Consider the following 18839-nt stretch of genomic DNA (forward strand, 5'->3'; position numbering starts at 1 on the left):
TTTTGATTTCTAGATTTTGTCGTATTTGTCGGATTTGTTTGATTTCTTGGTTTTGCTGGATTTGTTGGATATTTTGAATTTTTTTAATCTTGGGATCTTTTGGGTCGTTTGAATCTTTCGGATCTTTTGGATTTTTTGGATTTTTTAGATTGTTTTTTTATGAGATTACAAATTATTGTACTATACCTCTTGAGTTTCTAGGGTTTTTCGGATTTTTGGACTTTTTTTGGATTTTTTCGATTTTGTTTGGATATACTTGGATTATCTTGGATTTTTTGGATTTGTCGGTTTTGGCGGATTTGCCAGATTTGTCAGATTTGTTGGATTTGTTTGGTTTATTGGTTTTGTTGGATTTGTTGGATATTTTAGGTTCTTTTAGATTTGTTGAATATCTTAGATTTTTGGGTCTTGGGATATTTTGGATTTTTTTGGATTTCCTTGGATTTTCCTAGATTTTTTGGATTTCTCGGATTTGTCGTATTTGTCGGATTTATGGGTTTTGTTGGATTTGTTGGATATTTTGATTTTTTTTAATCTTGGGATTTTTTGGATCTTTTGGGTCTTTTGGATCTTTTGAATTTTTTGGATTGTTTAGATTATTGTTTTTTTGAGATTACAAATTATTGTACTGTACCTCTTGAATTTCTTGGGGTTTTCGGATTTTTTGGATCTTTTGGATTTTTTTAGATATTCTTGGATTTTCTTGGATTTTTTGGAGTTGTCGGATTTGTCAGATTTGCCGGATTTGTCGAATTTGTTGGATTTGTTGGACTTGATGGATTTGTTTGATTTTTAGTTTTGTTGGATTTGTTGGATACTTTGGGTTTTTTTAGATTTGTGGGTATCTTTTGGATCTTTTGTTTTTTTGAGATTACAAATTGTGGAGTTCTTCAGTTTCATGGGTTTTTGGATCTTTTGATTTTTTTGTATTTTTGGAATTTGTTGGATTTTTTGGCATTCGTATTATTGGATTTCTTGAGTTTCTGAAGTTTTCTGGATTTATTTGGTTTTTGGTTTTCCGGATTTTTGGGATCTTTGGATCTTTTGGATTTACAATTTAATTATTAAATCTCTTGAATTTTTAGTTTTTGCATATCTCTGGTTTTTTGTATTGTTCGGATATTTTTTTGTTTTTTTTTTATATTTGGATTTTTTGATTTTTTTTGGAATTATTTTAGAATTTTTAGGTATTCTTTAGGGTTTCAAATTATTGAATCTCTTGAGTTTATGAGGTTTTTTTAATTTCTTCGGTTTCTTTTGATTTTTCGGATTTTTCGTATCTTTGGATTTTTTGGATTTACAATTATTGGTTCTCTTGAATTTTTCGAGTCTTTGAACTATTCGAACTTTTTCAATTTTCCCATTTTTCAGATTTTTCGGATATTTAGAATTATTTTTTTGAATTTCGAATTATTGGATTCCTCGAGTTTCTTGGGTTTTTGGATGTCTTCAGTTTTTTGTTTTTTTGGATTTTCGTATTTTTGAGATATTTTAGATTTTTTGGATTATTTAGATTTTTTTAGAAGTTTTCATTTCATACTTTTCCGTTATATCATTTCTGATTTCTCAATTTTACAATTTTACAATAATTCAGTAATTCAAAAATGGAAGAATTCTAAAATCGTAAAATTGAAATAGTGAAAATTAAAAAAAAATATCGTTTTTATTACATTTTAAAATGAAAAGCAAAAAAATTGCAAATCCAAAAATGATGGAATGAAAAATCTAAAAGTTGAAAAGTCACAAAATTGAAAACCGAAAATTTGTAAAAGGAAATCTGAAAAAATGAAAAATTTCACATTAAAAAAAATGAGAACATTGAAAAACCTAAAAATTGAAAAAATACAGAAAACAAAATACCGAAACGAATTATTGCAAGTCAAAAAATTGAAAAATGGAAAAATTTTAAAAGAACAAAAATAAAAAAGCGAAACGAAAAACTGTAAGTTGAAAATCTATAGAAATGAAAAATTAAAGAATCGAAAAACTGAAGAAAGGAAAAACATTGCTGGTAGGGTTCAAACAAATTTTGACTATCGTTTTAGAAATAAGAAAACCTTTTAACAACATCATTTTATATAACAACAACGGATCTGTTACAAAATCTTATAACAAAATACACAAACTCCACAAAATTGATGAGTTTCAAAATTTTAGGTACATTATTCAGACAACAATTAAGCCATACAATAAAGACCTGATTTAGTACTTTCCAGAACTCCACAACAGCCAGTGTGTGAAGTTCTCGACGTCTGGAGCACAGTTTCACATTACAAATACATATAGTAGGTATCAACACCCTAATATATCTTCCTCTCCAAAACCAATATACTCTTCGTCGTCTTGTCAACCGGAAGCCTGTTCACGGCAGTGAGAAAATCCTTCAAGCTCGACACCCCAAACTCGTCCATGATGAACCTCCTGGCGACGTTTCTGCTTAGTTCCACCAGCGAGGAAACCCTGGGCAATTTTTTGACCTTCTCGACGAAGTCCTTTCGTTTGCATAAACCCAAACACATCTCTTTGAGGTTGTCGTGGTTGAAGTAGTCGAAGAGGGTGTCCAGAGAGTTCGTGGTACTTATTAGACAAGACCCGGCGAACTGGCGGAAGTTGCAGAGGGCGTAGTCGATGTTGAGACACGCGTCCATGGTTCCGTCAGATGGGTAGTCCACGGTCTGGGCGTCAACCCCTTGGGCCACCACCGGAGCGAACCCAGTATGGAGCTTCAAACACCTCCGGAATTCCTGGTTCTGGAAGTCCAATCGGGGTTTATAATGTAGGAAAACCATCACCGACAAGAGTTCTTTCGAACTGACATTGTCATACACATCCACGTGTAGCAAAATCCTGAAGAGTTCGTTGTGCCCGTACTTATAATAGACGAAATTTAGGTCGTAGAGCGTCACTCTGAGCCCGTAGGACACCATCACCAGGACCCTTTTCGTGATTTCGTCTTCGTCGAACTTCGAGCTGAACACTGCGATGAACTGAGTGATGACATTGTCGGTAGTTTCGGGCTCGTACCCCTGATAAAGCCCGCAATCGCACCCACATCCAGACCCAGAAACCAGATGGTGCTTGGTACTCGCCAGCTCATCGGCACACCCTTTGGAAAAAAGCGCGTCCAAAACCTCAGCGTACTCGTCGACGTTTTCGCACCCAGCTGGCTGAATAATCCCCGAACAAAGAAATTTCTCGTCGATTGAAGCCCTCACCACGTGCTCGAACTTGTCCAGGAAGAGTAGGAAGTTTTTTTTGAAGATATGGATGAACTCTCGACGGAAGTAGTTGAGGTCGTCGTCGTCGTAGGTCACCTCTTTGGCGACCGACAACACGCGACGGAAAAGCGAGGAATTGTCTCGCATGGACTTCGTCATGGTGCGGAGCGGGACGGAACACCCGTCCTCGAACGAATAAGGGAAAAGGATGTTGAGTGCCTCGTCGAGGTTTTCGTCGCATGGGAGCAGCTCTATGGGTAGGAACCCCTTGGAGTTGGGGGTGTTGGGGTCGGCTCCGTGGTATAAAAGTTGGCACGTGAGTTCCACGTCGCCTTTGGCGCAGGCGTCATGAAGGGGAAAGAAATTTTTGTAAACCCTGATCTTGACCTCGAGGCACAACAATCGTCTAATGAGGATTTCGTGGTTCTAGTAGTAAAGACATGCTTATTTTTTACGTTTCTAAGGGACTTGAATACTCACCAGACTTATTTTTGTTTCTCTCCATTTACTATAACGTTTCACACTGCAGCTGTAGTTCCCCATACTATTAAGTGAAAAGTTTTAGCCATGTACAACTGGAAAGACTGGATGATTAGCACGGTTAAGTCATTGTAACGTACCTTTTCCCAGACAAACCAACGCCAGTGCTGGATTCCTACTCAAGATATTGATTTTTTAAATCGTTTCCCGGGATTGGTGGTGTAGGCCACCAACAATACACGGTGTCAATTTTTTGATGAAATGAACAACGCACGTTGATTAAATAAATAAATAAGTAAGTCAGAAACAACAGGCTTGTTTATTTTACTTGAATTTATTTGTAGTAACAAAAATAGAAAAATTACTGATGTATGCAACCAACAATACACGCTCTAAAACCACTGTACACTCTTAGTTCGTGTGGTCTGTAAAATAATAATAATAATAATAATAACAATAATTGGTGGGTACTTTCACTGTATATATCTAAACATTTTTGCCGTCTGCATAAGTTGAATGTGTGTTGTTTACGACGTGAAGCCGAAATAAATTAAAATACATAACCTGTATTTATTTGTTAAAATTAATATCGCGTGATCAGAAATGACTGAGTCTGTTGGCAATCCTGGATTTTTATTTGAAATTGGTATCATGATGTTTCTATGTCATCTAAATTTATCGTATGTCACACAATAACTTCAGTTATGCCAACATGAACCCAAGAAAAGTTCACATCTTTGTTTAAAAATACTGCCAACAGACTCTTTTTTATTTTTCTCTCAGATTTTTAAATTTCAATTTCTAGATTGTATATTACAATTTTCGTTCTTTCATTTCCTTTATTTTTTCAATGTTTCTTTCGATTTTATAATAATTTTTTGTTGATTCAATTTTCAAATTTTCAATCTTCGATTTTTTTATTGTTCAATTCTGCAATTTTTGGTTTTCTAATTATCCGATTTCGATTTTACAATGATTCGTTTTTTCGATTTTGTACTTTTTGGATTTTCGAATTTTCCGGATATTTTGAGTTTTTTGAATTCTTTGGATTCGCTAGATTTTTCGAATTTTTCGGATTTGTAGAATTTTTCATCTTTTTTGTTTTTTTCCTATTTTGATTTTTTCTTCGGTTTTTGTTTTTTTTTTGGATTTTCGGATTTTTCATTTATTCTAGATTTTTTCGGATTTTCTGGGTTTTTTGGATTTGTCGGATTATTCGGATTTTTCGGATTCTCATTTTATGTTTTTCCGTACTTTCCCTTTCGATTTTTCAGTTTTACAATTTTTCGGATTTTTTATTTTTTCCTTTTTGGATTTTTTTAATTAAGTGGATTTTTAGGATTCTTAGTTTTCAGGTTTTTTGGATATTTTGTTTTTTTTTTAATTATGTGGATTCCTCGAGTTCTTGGTTATTTTGGTGTCCTGCGGTTTTTGTTTTTTTTTATTTTCTGGCGTTTTTGAATTTTTCAGGTTTCTTTGGATTTTTGGATTTTTCACATCATTGGATCTTTTGGATTTACAATAATTGGATCTCTTGAGTTTCTGGAGTTTTTGGATTTCTGTGGTTTTTTTGGATTATTCGAATTTTTCGTATTTATCGGATTCTTCAGATTCCTCGGATTTTTCGGATGTTTCCGATTTTTCAGACTTTTCGGATTTTTCGGATTCGCGGGATTTTTCCGATTTTTCATCTTTTTTGTTTTTTTCCTTTTTTGATTTTTTAAATTAAGTGGATTTTTTTGGAGTTCAAATTGTTCAGTTCTTGGGTTTTTTGTATTTCTTCGGTTGTTTTTTTTCTTGATTTTCTGGATTTTCTTGATTTTCTGGATTTTTCCGAATTTTTTGGATTTTTCGGATTTTTCGGATTTTTTGGATATTTTAGATTTTTCAAAGTTCTCATTTTATATTTTTTCGTTCTTTCATTTTTGATTTTTCAATTTTACAATTTTTCGAATTTTTAGAAATTTTCAGGTTTTTTGGATTTTTTGGGATTTTTTTCGAGTTATGTGGATTTCTTAGGATTTTTTTGGATATCAAATTATTAGATTCCTCGGCTTCTTGGGTTTGTTGGATTTCTTCAGGTTTTTTTTATTTTTCTGTTTTTTTTTTCGTTTTTTTTTTTGATTTACAATTATTGGATCCCTTGAGTTTCTGGGGTTTTTGGATACCTGTGTTTTTTTTAATTTTTCGTATTTATCGGATTCTTCCGGTTCTTCGGATTCTTTGGATTCCTCACATTTTGCGGATTTTTCGGATTTTTCATATTTTTTGTTTTTTTCCTTTTTGGATTTTTTGAATTAAGTGGATTTTTAGGAGTCTTCAGTTTTTTTGGATTTCTTGAGATTTTTTTAATTATGTAGGTTTCTTTGGATTCCAAATTGTTGGATTTCTCCAGTTTCTTGGGTTTTTTGAATTCCTTCGGTTTTTTGATGGATTTTCCAACTTTCCGGGTATTTTGACTTTTTTGAAATCTTTGGATTGTGTCGATTTTTTGAACCGAAATACTGGAAAACTCGGATAAATGAAAAAGATTCAAAATCCAATCATTGAAAAACTGAAAAATTCCAATATCGTAAAATTGTAAACGTGAAAATTTTAAAAAATTCAATTAATTAAAACTAGAAAAATTGCAAATCAAAAAATGTATAAACAAAAATTAAAAAATTGAAATTGAAAAAACAATGAATTGTAGAATCGAAATATTGAAAAATTAGAAAATTGTAAAAATAAAGAAAATAAAACATTGTAAAATGAAAAAACAAAAATTAATAATTGTAAACTTGTGAATTGCAAATCGAAAAATTTTTAAAAATAAGTGTCATTTACGGCACTGGTTTTAGAAAACTTCGAAAAATATAAAAAATTCTGTAACTCCAAAAAATCCAAAAATTCTGGAAAATCTGAATAATCCAAAGAATTCAAGAAAATCAGAAATATCCGGAAAAACTGAAAATCCAAAAAACCAAAAAACCCTAAAAACTCAAAAGATCCAATAATTTGAAATCCAAAAAATCAAATAATCTAAAAACTCCAAGAAAACCAAAAAATCCAAAGAGTATAAAACATCCACGAAAATTCAGAAAAATCTCAAAAATAAAACATCCAAAATATCCAAAAAAATCCGAAAGATCCAGAGAATCCTTAAAATTCAACAAAATCAAAAATACCAAAAAACCCTAGAAACTCAAAACATCCAATAATTTGAAATTCAAAAATTCAAAAAATTCAGACAATCTGAAAAAAAATCTAAAATATAAATCCGAAAAATCCAAAAAATTATGGAAGTCCAAATAAAAAAAAACAAATCGCAGAAATCCGGGAATTTCAAAAAATCCAAAGAATTTAAAATATTCTAATAATTGAAACAAATCCTAACAATAAAAAAAACCAAAAATCCGAAATATCTGAAAAATCCAAAAAATGACCAGAAAGTGAAGAGATCCAATAATTTGAAATCCAAAAAGTCAAAAGAAGTAAAAAATCCAAACAATGAAAAAAAAATCTAAAAAATACATCCGAAAAATAAGGAAAATCCAAATAATAAAAACAAAACAGCAAATCCAAGAAATCTAGGAAATTTAAAGAATTTCAAATAGCCAAGAAAATCCAGACAAATCCAAAAAATGTAAAAAAACAAATCCAAAAAATGCCCAGAAACTCCAAGCGATCCAATAATTTGGAATTCAAAAAAATTTATTTTTTAAATACTGCCAACAGACTTTTTTTTTATTTTTCTCTCAGATTTTTTAATTTCATTTTCAGATTGTATTTTACAATTTTCATTTTTTCATTTCCTTTATTTTTTCAATGTTTCAAATTTTCAGTCTTCGATTTTTCAATTCCTCGAGTTTCTAATTTTTTTATTGTTCAATCCTGCAATTTTTGGTTTTTCAGTAATCCGATTTCGATTTTACAATAATTTGGTTTTTTTTTAATCTTTTGATTTCAAATAATTATTGGATTTCTCGAGTTTCTTGCTTTTTTTGCATTTTCGAATTTTCCGGATATTTTGAGTTTTTTGAATTCTTTGGATTCTCTAGATTTTTCAAAATTTCGGATTTTTTATTTATTTTAGATTTTTTCGGATTTTCTGGATTTTTTGAATTTGTCGGATTATTCGGATTTTTCGGATTTTTGATTTTTTGGATATTTTAGATTTTTCAAAGTTCTCATTTTATGTCTTTTCGTACTTTCCCTTTTGATTGTTCAGTTTTACAATTTTTCGGATTTTTTGTTTTTTCCTTTTTGGATTTTTTTAATTAAGTGGATTTTTAGGATTCTTAGTTTTCAGGTTTTTTGGATATTTTGTTTTTTTTTTTAATTATGTGGATTCCTCGAGTTCTTGGTTATTTTGGGGTCCTGCGGTTTTTGTTTTTTTTTTATTTTCTGGCGTTTTTAAATTTTTCAGGTTTCTTTTGGATTTTTGGATTTTTCACATCATTGGATCTTTTGGATTTACAATAATTGGATCTTTTGAGTTTCTGGGGTTTTTGGATTTCTGTGGTTTTTTGGATTATTCGGATTTTTCGTATTTATCAGATTCTTCACATTCCTCGGATTTTTCGGATTTTTCCGATTTTTCAGACTTTTCGGATTTTTCGGATTAGCGGAATTTTTCCGATTTTTCATCTTTTTTGTTTTTTTCCTTTTTTGATTTTTTAAATTAAGTGGATTTTTTTGGAGTTCAAATTGTTCGGTTCTTGGGTTTTTTGTATTTCTTCGGTTGTTTTTTTTTCTTGATTTTCTAGATTTTCTTGATTTTCTGGATTTTTCCGAATTTTTTGGATTTTTCGGAATTTTCGGATTTTTTGGATATTTTAGATTTTTCAAAGTTCTCATTTTATATTTTTTCGTTCTTTCATTTTTGATTTTTCAATTTTACAATTTTTCGAATTTTTGGCTGATTTTGGCAAATGACATATCTTCCAAGAAAATAGAGGGCGGGTGGGCGGGGGGGGCTAGTACTTGCTATGATGAGAATGATTTTGGCAGATGACATATTTTCCAAGAAAATACAGGGTGGGTGGGCGGGGCTAGTATTTGGTAAGATAAGACTGATTTTGGCATTTTTGACATTTTCGACTATTTTTCAAATACACCCGAAAATTAGTTGAAGACATTTTCTTGTAGATTTCGATATCCAGAAGCCATTTTCGCCTTCGTTTCATCGGAAATTCCTACCGTTTTTCAAAATGGCTATTTGAATTACATACAGCAATTTTTAGAGTTTCGTCAAAATAGCTCTCTATAAAAATTTTGTAGGTGAAAAAGGAAATTATTATTCATTTTTGTTCCATTATTCCATTATTAGTTTCCACTCCCACTCGACAGAAGAACATAATTAGCCCAGCCCACCCACCCTGTTTCCTTTTCGACGATTGATTTTAAAAACTGGAGAATCGAGAAATTGAAAGATAGATTGAAAATATGAAAAATTATAAAATTTTGAGATGACGTCATCAATTTTTTGGGAGGGTATAAACGAATAATTCTTTGAGTAACGATTTACCTTGAGTACGACAAAGCAGCTTCAAAGTTAAATTGAAAATGAAAGAAACCTGACCTGACCTGACCCGCTCTGACCGATTTTCTTTGTTCGTTTCAGGCAAAACTTAAATCTTAGTGTTTTGTTGGTGGCCTATACCACAAATACAACTAAACGATCGGAATCAATATTCAAGGGTAGAATTTAGCAGTGGCGTCGGTTTGTCTGAAGGAAAAGTGCGTCGAGAAAAGCCGCATACAAACCTTTTCGGTTAGCATCTTTTCTTAATGTAATGGGGAACTCCAGCTGGTGTCGAGGTGCGAAAAAAACTACAAAAAAGTCGGTAGGTGTTTTCAAACGAATAGTTTTAAAGTCTGAAACGTTTTTTTTCAGAAGAGAGTTAAACACCAAGTGAATAATTGTTTGTTTCTAGAGCCGCGATCCGTCTAAAGGAAGATTTCCACCAATTGGACCTTGGTCCCCGTTCTGGACACTCAAAAATTCCTTTCCTCTTCACACCGCCTGTGAAAAAGGAGACCTTGAACGCATCTGCAAACTTTTATACCACGGGGCCGACCCCAACGCACCCAACTCAGACGGTTTGTTACCCATAGAACTACTCCCATGCGACGAAAACAGTGACGTAGCACTGGACATCCTTTTCCCTTATTCGGTCGAGGACGGGTGTTCCGTCTCGCTCCACACCATGACGGTGGCCATGCTCCAAACTTCCTCCTACTTCCGTCACCTCTGTTCAGTCGCCAAAGAAGTGACTTACGACGACACCGACTTAATTTTTTTCCGCAACAAATTCAGATACTTGGTCAAAAAACACTTCTTCCTCTTCTTGGACAAGTTCGAGCACGTCGTGAGAGCTGCAATCGACGAGTTTTTTTTATACTGGATGATAATTTGGCCGGCCGGATGGGATGACGTTGGCGAATATGCGGCAGTTCTGAACGCCCTTGTCGCAAGGGGGTGTGTTGAAGACCTCGTAAGTACCAAGAGTCATCTCGCTGTTGAACCTGAACAGATTTATGAAGAGCTTGCGGTTGAAATGCCTGTAAACGACATTATTATCCTACAATTAATCAAACTGTTCAGCTCCAAGTTCGATGAAGACGAAATGACGAAGATGGTACTCGAGATGGTGTCCTACGGGATCACAGTGAGCCTACACGACCTCGATTTTGTGTATCGTCGATACGGCCACAACGAATTGTTTCGAATTTTGTTACATATGGATGTGTACGATAACGTACACTGGAAGATTGGGGTGTCCTTGATGGTCGTTTTGTATTTTGACCCAGGGTTGCGCTTGCAGGACCTGGAAATTAGGACGTCTTTCGGCTCCCCCATGAGCTCGAATGATTTAAATTTACTCGCCGCAAGAGCGAATAAAGACAAAACACTTAAATTTCGGGAGCTTTGGAAGTGTCTGGAAATGCATACTATGGACAGGGAAGAAGATATCTGGGCAACGGAAACTGAGCGAATTCATCAGTTTACCCCATTTTTTCGCAGTCTAACTTTCGCAACAGATTATCGGATTGATCATAGAATTTCCTTAAATGCATTTTTCGACTATTTCAACCACGAAAAAGTGAAGGAGTTGTGTTTGAGTAAGTGCCGCAAAAAGGAGTTGAAGGAGAAGATTAAGAGGATGCCGAGGGTTTCCTCTCTAGTGGAACTGAGCAGAAATGTTGCGAGAACTTTCATTGTGGATAAATTTCGGGCGTGGACTTCGAGGGACTTTCTCACGGCTGTGAACGCACTTCCTGTTGACAACACGACGAAAAGTATACTGGCTTTAGACACGAAAATATATTGATATCGGTGTGCAAGCTCGAGCGACCGAGGCGAGCTTTCATTTTTCCAACATTTTTGACAAATTCCAAAATTTGGATAATTTAATGGCCGATTCTGGAAAAAGTGTTAGCACTTAAAAAAAATTCCTGCTCTTTCTCGACAAGTACGAATTTTTCGTTCCGATTTTATAATATTTTGTTTTTTTCCATCTCAATTTTTTCGATTTTTCGTTTTTTTAATTTTTTCGATTTTTCAGTTTTTCATTTCTTCAATGTTCTAAATGTATATTTTTTCTTTTTTCAGTGTAAAATTTTTCAGTTTTTGTATTTTTCAATTTCTATTTACAATTTTTCGGTTTTCAGTTTTTTAATTTTCAACTTTTAGATTTTTTGTTTTTTCGTTTTCTCATTTAAAATTTTTCTGTTTCGATTTTTCATTTTTAATTCCTTCAAATTTTGATTTGCAATTTTTCTAGTTTTCATTTCAAAAATTTTTCGACTATTGGATTATTGTATAAAATGAAATCTTAGAAAAATTAAAAAAAGAAAGATACGAAAAATTCGGAAAATCCTGAAAATCTGTAAATTCTCGAAAATCCCAAAAATTCGACAATCCGAAATATCCGAAAAATTTGAACAATCCAAAAAAATCTAAAATATCCGAAAAATCCGCAAATCCAAAAAAAAAATCGAAGAAATTCAAAAAAACCCGGAGACTCGAGATATCCAATAATTTGAAATTCAAAAAAATTATCTGAAAAATCGGAAAAATCCAAAAAATTCGAAGAGTCCGAAAAATCCAAAGGATCCGAAAAATCAAGACAATACAGTGAATCCAAGAAAATCCAAAATATCCGGAAAACCCGAATATCCAAAAAAAAAACAAAAAATTCCAAAGCCCAACAATAAAGAAAGGAAAAATTCCGAAAATTACGAAAAATCCAAAAAGTGCAAAATCGGAAAAACAAAATATTGTAAAAAATGTTGACAATTAAAGAAATCGATAAATCGGATAATTGGAAACTCGAAATTTGCAAATTTTAAAAAGTACAAATCGAAGTTCGAGTTTTCAGCTTTTTGTGATTTCGTGCAAATTACAAAACGAAGAACTGAAGAAAGAAAAAATCGAAAACCTAAAAATCGAAAATAAAAATCGAAAAAAAAATTAATGAATCGAAAAATTGAAAAATTAAAAAGTGGAAAAATTGGAAAGTCGAGTAAATGAAACAGTTAAATGCAGTAATTGAAAAATGGAAACATTCTAAAATTGTAAAACTGAAAAACTAAAAAATTGTAAAAATTATTATTACATATTCAAAATAAAAACTATAAAAATTGCAAATTAAAAATTGAAAATCTAAAAGCTGAAAAATTTAAAAATTGAAAACTGGAGGAAGTTCAAATCGAAAAATTTAAAACTGAAAAGACAAAAATTTGTAAAATCGAATAAATAAAAAAATCAAAATTCAAAACTGAAGAAACTCAATGGAAAATGGAGAAAAACTGCAATTAAATTTCCCCCGTCCGGGTGGCCCCTAATAAAAAAATTCATCAGAATAGAGATGGGGCGGGTGGGCGGGGCTTATATTTTGCCACTTTTCAAAGATACGTAGTCATTTTTTTACAATAGGAATTATAAAACCATGGTTAATTTTTGTAGACAAATATGGATTTCGCAATTACGCTGCGCCCCTCGGTCTGACCACGAAGGAAAAATTGATTGCAAAGTATTTTTTGAACAAGACGATGCTGAAAAATATGGTTTACTTGCTAATTTCTTGCTGAGAAATTTTTTGGGTTTTGCAATTAAGCTCCGCCCCTCGGCTCACGACGAATAAAAAAATCATCACAAAAGAGACGGGGTGGGTGGGCGGGCCTTATATTGTCCCCTTTTTCGGAATATACGTAGTCATCTTTCGTAGCAGGTATGGACTTTGCAATTACGCTCCGCCCCTCGGTCTGACAACGAATGAAAAATTCATCACGATTGAGATCGAGACGGATGGGAGGGCCTTATCTTTTGGCTTCCTTTTTTACAGTTGGTAATTTCTCGTAGAAAGATGAGGAAAATGTTTTCAGTTTCTTGTCGTGAAAAGAAAACGACGTACATATATTAAGAAACAAAGGCACAATACAAACCCCTAAGATAATAACGATTTTGGCAAGTGACATATTTTCCAAGAAAATGGAGGCGGGTGGTTGGGGCTAGTACTTCCTAAGCTAAGCCTGATTTTAACAAAAAAAGTTACAATTAGCGCTTTTTTTACTTTTTCACATCCTAAATTATATAATTAGTTTCCATTCGCACTCAATAGAAGAACATAATTAGCTCCGCCCACCCACCCTATCTCATTTTCAGTGAATTATTTTATCCGATTTTATTTTATACTGAACAGAAATAAAATTAGTCGTTAAAATGAGAAGAGAGGGGGTGGGCGGGGCCAGTACTTGGTAAGATAAGACTGATTTTGGCAAATGACACACTCTCTAAGAAAATAGAAGGTGGGTGGGTGGGGCTAGTATTTGATAAGATAAGACTGATTTTGTCATTTTTGACCATTTTCCAACTATCCGAAATTAGTTGACGACATTTTCTTGTAGATTTCGATATCCAGAAGTCAATCTCGCCTTCGTTTCTCGGGAATTTCTATCGTTTTTCTAAAATCGCTAATTGAAATACAGCAACTTTTTGAGTTCCGTCACAATAGCTCTTTATAAAAATTTTCTATATAAAAAGGAAATTATTATTAATTTTTGTTCCATTATTCCATTATTAGTTTCCACTCCCACTCGACAGAAGAACATAATTAGCCCCGCCCACCCACCCGGTCTCCTTTTCAGTGACTGATTTTATGCGAACCGAATGAAATTAATCATCTTATAGTGCACAGAAACAAAATTAGTAGTTAGAACGAGAAGATGGTGGGTGGGCGGTGCTAGTATTTGCTAAGACAAGGCTGATTTTGGCAAATGACATATCTTCCAAGAAAATAGAGGGCGGGTGGGGGGGCTAGTACTTGCTATGATGAGAATGAATTTGGCAGATGACATATTTTCCAAGAAAATACAGGGTGGGTGGGCGGGGCTAGTATTTGGTAAGATAAGACTGATTTTGGCATTTTTGACATTTTCGACCATTTTTCAATACATCCGAAAATTAGTTGAAGACATTTTCTTGTAGATTTCGATATCCAGAAGCCATTTTCGCCTTCGTTTCATCGGAAATTCCTACCGTTTTTCCAAAATGGCTATTTGAATTACATACAGCAATTTTTAGAGTTTCGTCAAAATAGCTCTGTATAAAAATTTTGTAGGTGAAAAAGGAAATTATTATTCATTTTTGTTCCATTATTCCATTATTAGTTTCCACTCCCACTCGACAGAAGAACATAATTAGCCCCGCCCACCCGCCCTGTTTCCTTTTCGATGATTGATTTTAAAAACTGGAGAATCGAGAAATTGAAAGATAGATTGAAAATATGAAAAATTATAAAATTTTGAGATGACGTCCTCAATTTTTTGGGAGGGTATAAACGAATAATTCTTTGATTCACGATTTACCTTGAGTACGACAAAGCAGCTTCAAAGTTAAATTGAAGATGAAAGAAACATGACCTGACCTGATCCGCTCTGACCGATTTTCTTTGTTCGTTTCGGGCAAAACTTTCATTGTGGATAAATTTGGGGCTTGGAGTTCGAGGGATTGTATTTATTTATATAGCGTTATTAAATATTTCTGTAATTTTAATTTTTATTGTTGGTTGGAGGGATTTGGTGATGGTGTCCTACGAGCTCAGAGTGACCATTTACGATCACAACGAACTCTTCAGAATTTTGCTACATGTATGACAATGTCAGTTCGAAAGAACTCTTGTCGGTGATGGTTTTCCTACATTATAAACCCCGATTGGACTTCCAGAACCAGGAGTTCCGGAGGTGTTTGAAGCTTCATACTGGGTTCGCTCCGGTGGTGGCCCAAGGGGTTGACGCCCAGACCGTGGACTACCCATCTGACGGAACCGTGGACGCGTGTCTCAACATCGACTACGCCCTCTGCAACTTCCGCCAGTTCGCCGGGTCTTGTCTAATAAGTACCACGAACTCTCTGGACACCCTCTTCGACTACTTCAACCACGACAACCTCAAAGAGATGTGTTTGGGATTATGCAAACGAAAGGACTTCGTCGAGAAGGTCAAAAAATTGCCAAGGGTTTCCTCGCTGGTGGAACTAAGCAGAAACGTCGCCAGGAGGTTCATCATGGACGAGTTTGGGGTGTCGAGCTTGAAGGATTTTCTCACTGCCGTGAACAGGCTTCCGGTTGACAAGACGACGAAGAGTATATTGGTTTTGGAGAGGAAGATATATTAGGGTGTTGATACCTACTATATGTATTTGTAATGTGAAACTGTGCTCCAGACGTCGAGAACTTCACACACTGGCTGTTGTGGAGTTCTGGAAAGTACTAAATCAGGTCTTTATTGTATGGCTTAATTGTTGTCTGAATAATGTACCTAAAATTTTGAAACTCATCAATTTTGTGGAGTTTGTGTTATTTTGTTATAAGATTTTGTAACAGATCCGTTGTTGTTATATAAAATGATGTTGTTAAAAGGTTGTCTTATTTCGAAAACGATAGGCAAATTTTCCAGTAAGAATAAATTTCTAGACACTTCGATTTGCATCTTTCGTTTCGATTTTATAATTTTTTGTATTTTCAGTTTTTCATTTCTTCAGATTTTCAACTTGCAGTTTTTCGTTTCGGTATTTTGTTTTCTTTATTTATTCAATTTTTAGGTTTTTTAATGTTCTAATTTTTTAAATTTTCGGTTTTAAATTTTTTGACTTTTCAACTTTTAGACTTTTTCGTTTTTTCGGTTTCGATTTTTGATTCTATCAATTTTTGACTTGCAATTTTTCTACTTTTCATTTTAAAATACATGTAATAAAAATGTTAATTTTTTAAAACTTTCACTATTTCAATTTTACGATTTTAGAATTCTTCCATTTTTGAAAAATCAAAAATGATATAACGGAAAAATATAAAATGAAAAGAAACTCGAGGAATTCAATAATTTGAAATTCAAAAAAATAATCCTAAATATCCGAAAAATCTGAAAAATGGGAAAAGTGAAAGAATCCTAGAAATTCAAAGACTCCAAAAAATCCAAAAATAGCCACAGAAATCGAAGGAACTCAAGTGAACCAATAGTTGTCAATCCAAAAGATTAAAAAAAACCGAAGAAATCCAAAAAACCTCATAAACTCAAGAGATCCAATAATTTGAAGCCCAAAGAATACAAAAAAATTCTAAAATAATTAAAAAAAAATCCAAAACAAAAAAAAAATCTAAAAAATTCAAATAATAAAAAAACCAAAAAAATCCTAAATATTCGGACAATACAAAAAACCAGAGATATGCAAAAACTAAAAATTCAAGAGATTTAATAATTAAATTGTAAATCAAAAAGATCTAAAGATCCGAAAAACCCTGAAAACCAAAAAACCAAAGAAACCCAAAAAAAACCAGAAACTCAAAAAATCCAATAATTTGAATGCCAAAAAATCCAACAAATTCCAAAAATACAAAAAAATCAAAAGATCCAAAAACCCATGAAACTCAAGAACTCCACAATTTGTAATCTCAAAAAAAACGAAAGATCCAAAAGATCCCAACAAATCTAATAAAAACCCAAAAATAACCTAAAAAATCCAAAAAATCCGAAAGATCCAAAAGATCCAAAAGACTCAAAAGATTCACAAAATCCAAAGATTAAAAAAAATCAAAATATCCAACAAATCCAACAAAACCAAGAAATCAAACAAATCCAACAAATCCGACAAATACGACAAATCCGACAAATGCGACAAATACGACAAATCCGAGAAATCCAAAAAATCCAAGAAAATCCAAGATAATCCAAGAATATCCAAAAAAATCCAAAAGATCCAAAAACGTCCAAAAAATCCGAAAAACCCAAGAAACTCAAGAGGTACAGTACGATAATTTGTAATCTCAAAAAAACAATAATCTAAAAAATCCAAAAAATCCAAAAGATTCAAAAGATCCACAAAATCCCAAGATTCAAAAAAATCAAAATATCCAACAAATCCAACAAAACCAAGAATTCAAACAAATCCAACAAATCCAACAAATACGACAAATCCGACAAATGCGACAAATCCGAGAAATCCAAAAAATCTTGGAAAATCCAAGGAAATCCAAAAAAATCCAAAAGATCCCAAGACCCAAAAATCTAAGACATTCAACAAATCTAAAAAAACCTAAAATATCCAACAAATCCAACAAAACCAAGAAATCAAACAAATCCAACAAATCCGACAAATCCGACAAATGCGACAAATACGACAAATCCGAGAAATCCAAAAAATCCAAGATAATCCAAGAAAATCCAAAAAATCCAAAAGATCCAAAAGATCCAAAAGACCCGAAAGATCCGAAAGATCCAAAAAACCCCAAGATTCAAAAAATTCAAAATATCCAACAAATCCAACAAAACCAAGAAATCAAACAAATCCGACAAATACGACAAAATCGAGAAATCCACAAAATCCAAGAAAATCGAAAAGATCCAAAAAATACAAAAAACCCAAGATTCTCAAGAGGTCCAATAATTTGTAATCTCAAAAAATAGAATAATTGAAAAAATCTGGAAATTCCAAAAGATCCAAAAAATCCCAAGATCCAGAAAATTCATCCAACAAATCCGAAAAATCTAAAATATCCAACAAATCCAAAAAATCTGACAAAACCGACAAATCCCACAAATCCCACAAATCCGACAAATCCGACAAATCCAACAAATTCGACATCTGAAAAATCCGAAAAATCCGAAAAACACGAGAAACTCAACAATTTGTAATCTCAAAAAAAAACAATTATCTAAAAAATCTAACAAATCCAAAAAATCCAAAAGATCCAAAAGATTCTAAGATTCAAAAAATCCAAAATATCCAACAAATCCAAAAATGCGACAACATTGATAAATCCGACAGATATTCAAGAAAATTCAAGAAAATCCAAATAAGTCCAAAAATCCAAAAAAAAAAAAATCAAAAATCTAAAAACCTAAAAAAATCCAAAATATTCGAAAAATCAAATAAACCAAAAAACATGAAATCGAAAAAATTCAAGCAACTGGAGACATTCCATAGTTTGAAAACTAAAACATCCGACAAGTCCAAATAAATTTCAAGAAAACCAAAAAAATCCCAAAAAACCAAAAAGTACAAAATCGTTCTTTTAATTTTCTTTTTTTCATTGTGTTTCTCGATTTTTAGATTTTTTTTCCTTCAATTTTTGATTTGCAATTACATATTCTAGTTTTCATTTTAAAAATGTAATAAACTATAATTTTCAAAAATTTTTAGTTTTTCAATTTTACGATTTTACAGTTTTTCCATTTTTCAATTATTGAATTATTGTAAAATTGTAAAATGGAAAAGTATGAACTGAAAACTTTGAGAAATTTAAAAAATTTCGGAGTTCGACAAATCAAAAATATCCGGAAAATCTAAAAAAATCCCAAAAAATCTAAAATATCTAAAAAAGCCCAGAAATCCAAAATAATTTCAAAAATCGTAGAAATCCAAAAAATCCAGAAAATCTAAGGAATAAAAAAAATCGAAAAAAATTAATGAATCGAAAAATTGAAAAATCAAAAAGTCGAAAAACTGCAAAGTCGAATAAATGAAGAAGTGAAATCTCCAGTAACCAAAAAATGAAAAATCAATCTAAAATTAAAGAAAAAAACGGAAATTTAAAAATCTAAAACTTGAAAAATCTAAAAATTGAAACCGGAAAATTGTAAACAGAAAAATTAAAAAAT

At 32.4% G+C, this 18839-nt stretch overlaps 1 protein-coding gene across 1 annotated transcript; it reads right to left on the reverse strand.

Annotated features, from left to right (window-relative positions):
• Positions 1 to 2094: 2094 nt before the first annotated feature.
• LOC135124874 (uncharacterized) lies at positions 2095 to 3869 on the reverse strand. Its single transcript, XM_064050097.1, has 3 exons — positions 3855 to 3869; positions 3699 to 3793; positions 2095 to 3644 (listed from the first exon to the last, which is right to left on the reverse strand). Exons 2-3 carry the CDS (start codon positions 3759 to 3761, stop codon positions 2301 to 2303), a joined length of 1407 nt encoding a protein of 468 aa, XP_063906167.1. The 5' UTR covers positions 3762 to 3793; positions 3855 to 3869; the 3' UTR covers positions 2095 to 2300.
• Between the last annotated feature and the right edge of the window lie 14970 nt (positions 3870 to 18839).

The sequence above is a fragment of the Zophobas morio genome, unplaced genomic scaffold (genome assembly GCF_036711695.1).
Source record: "Zophobas morio isolate AGI-343-1 ecotype UQ-CSIRO unplaced genomic scaffold, CSIRO_AGI_Zmor_V1 ptg000008l, whole genome shotgun sequence".
NCBI lineage: Eukaryota > Metazoa > Arthropoda > Insecta > Coleoptera > Tenebrionidae > Zophobas > Zophobas morio.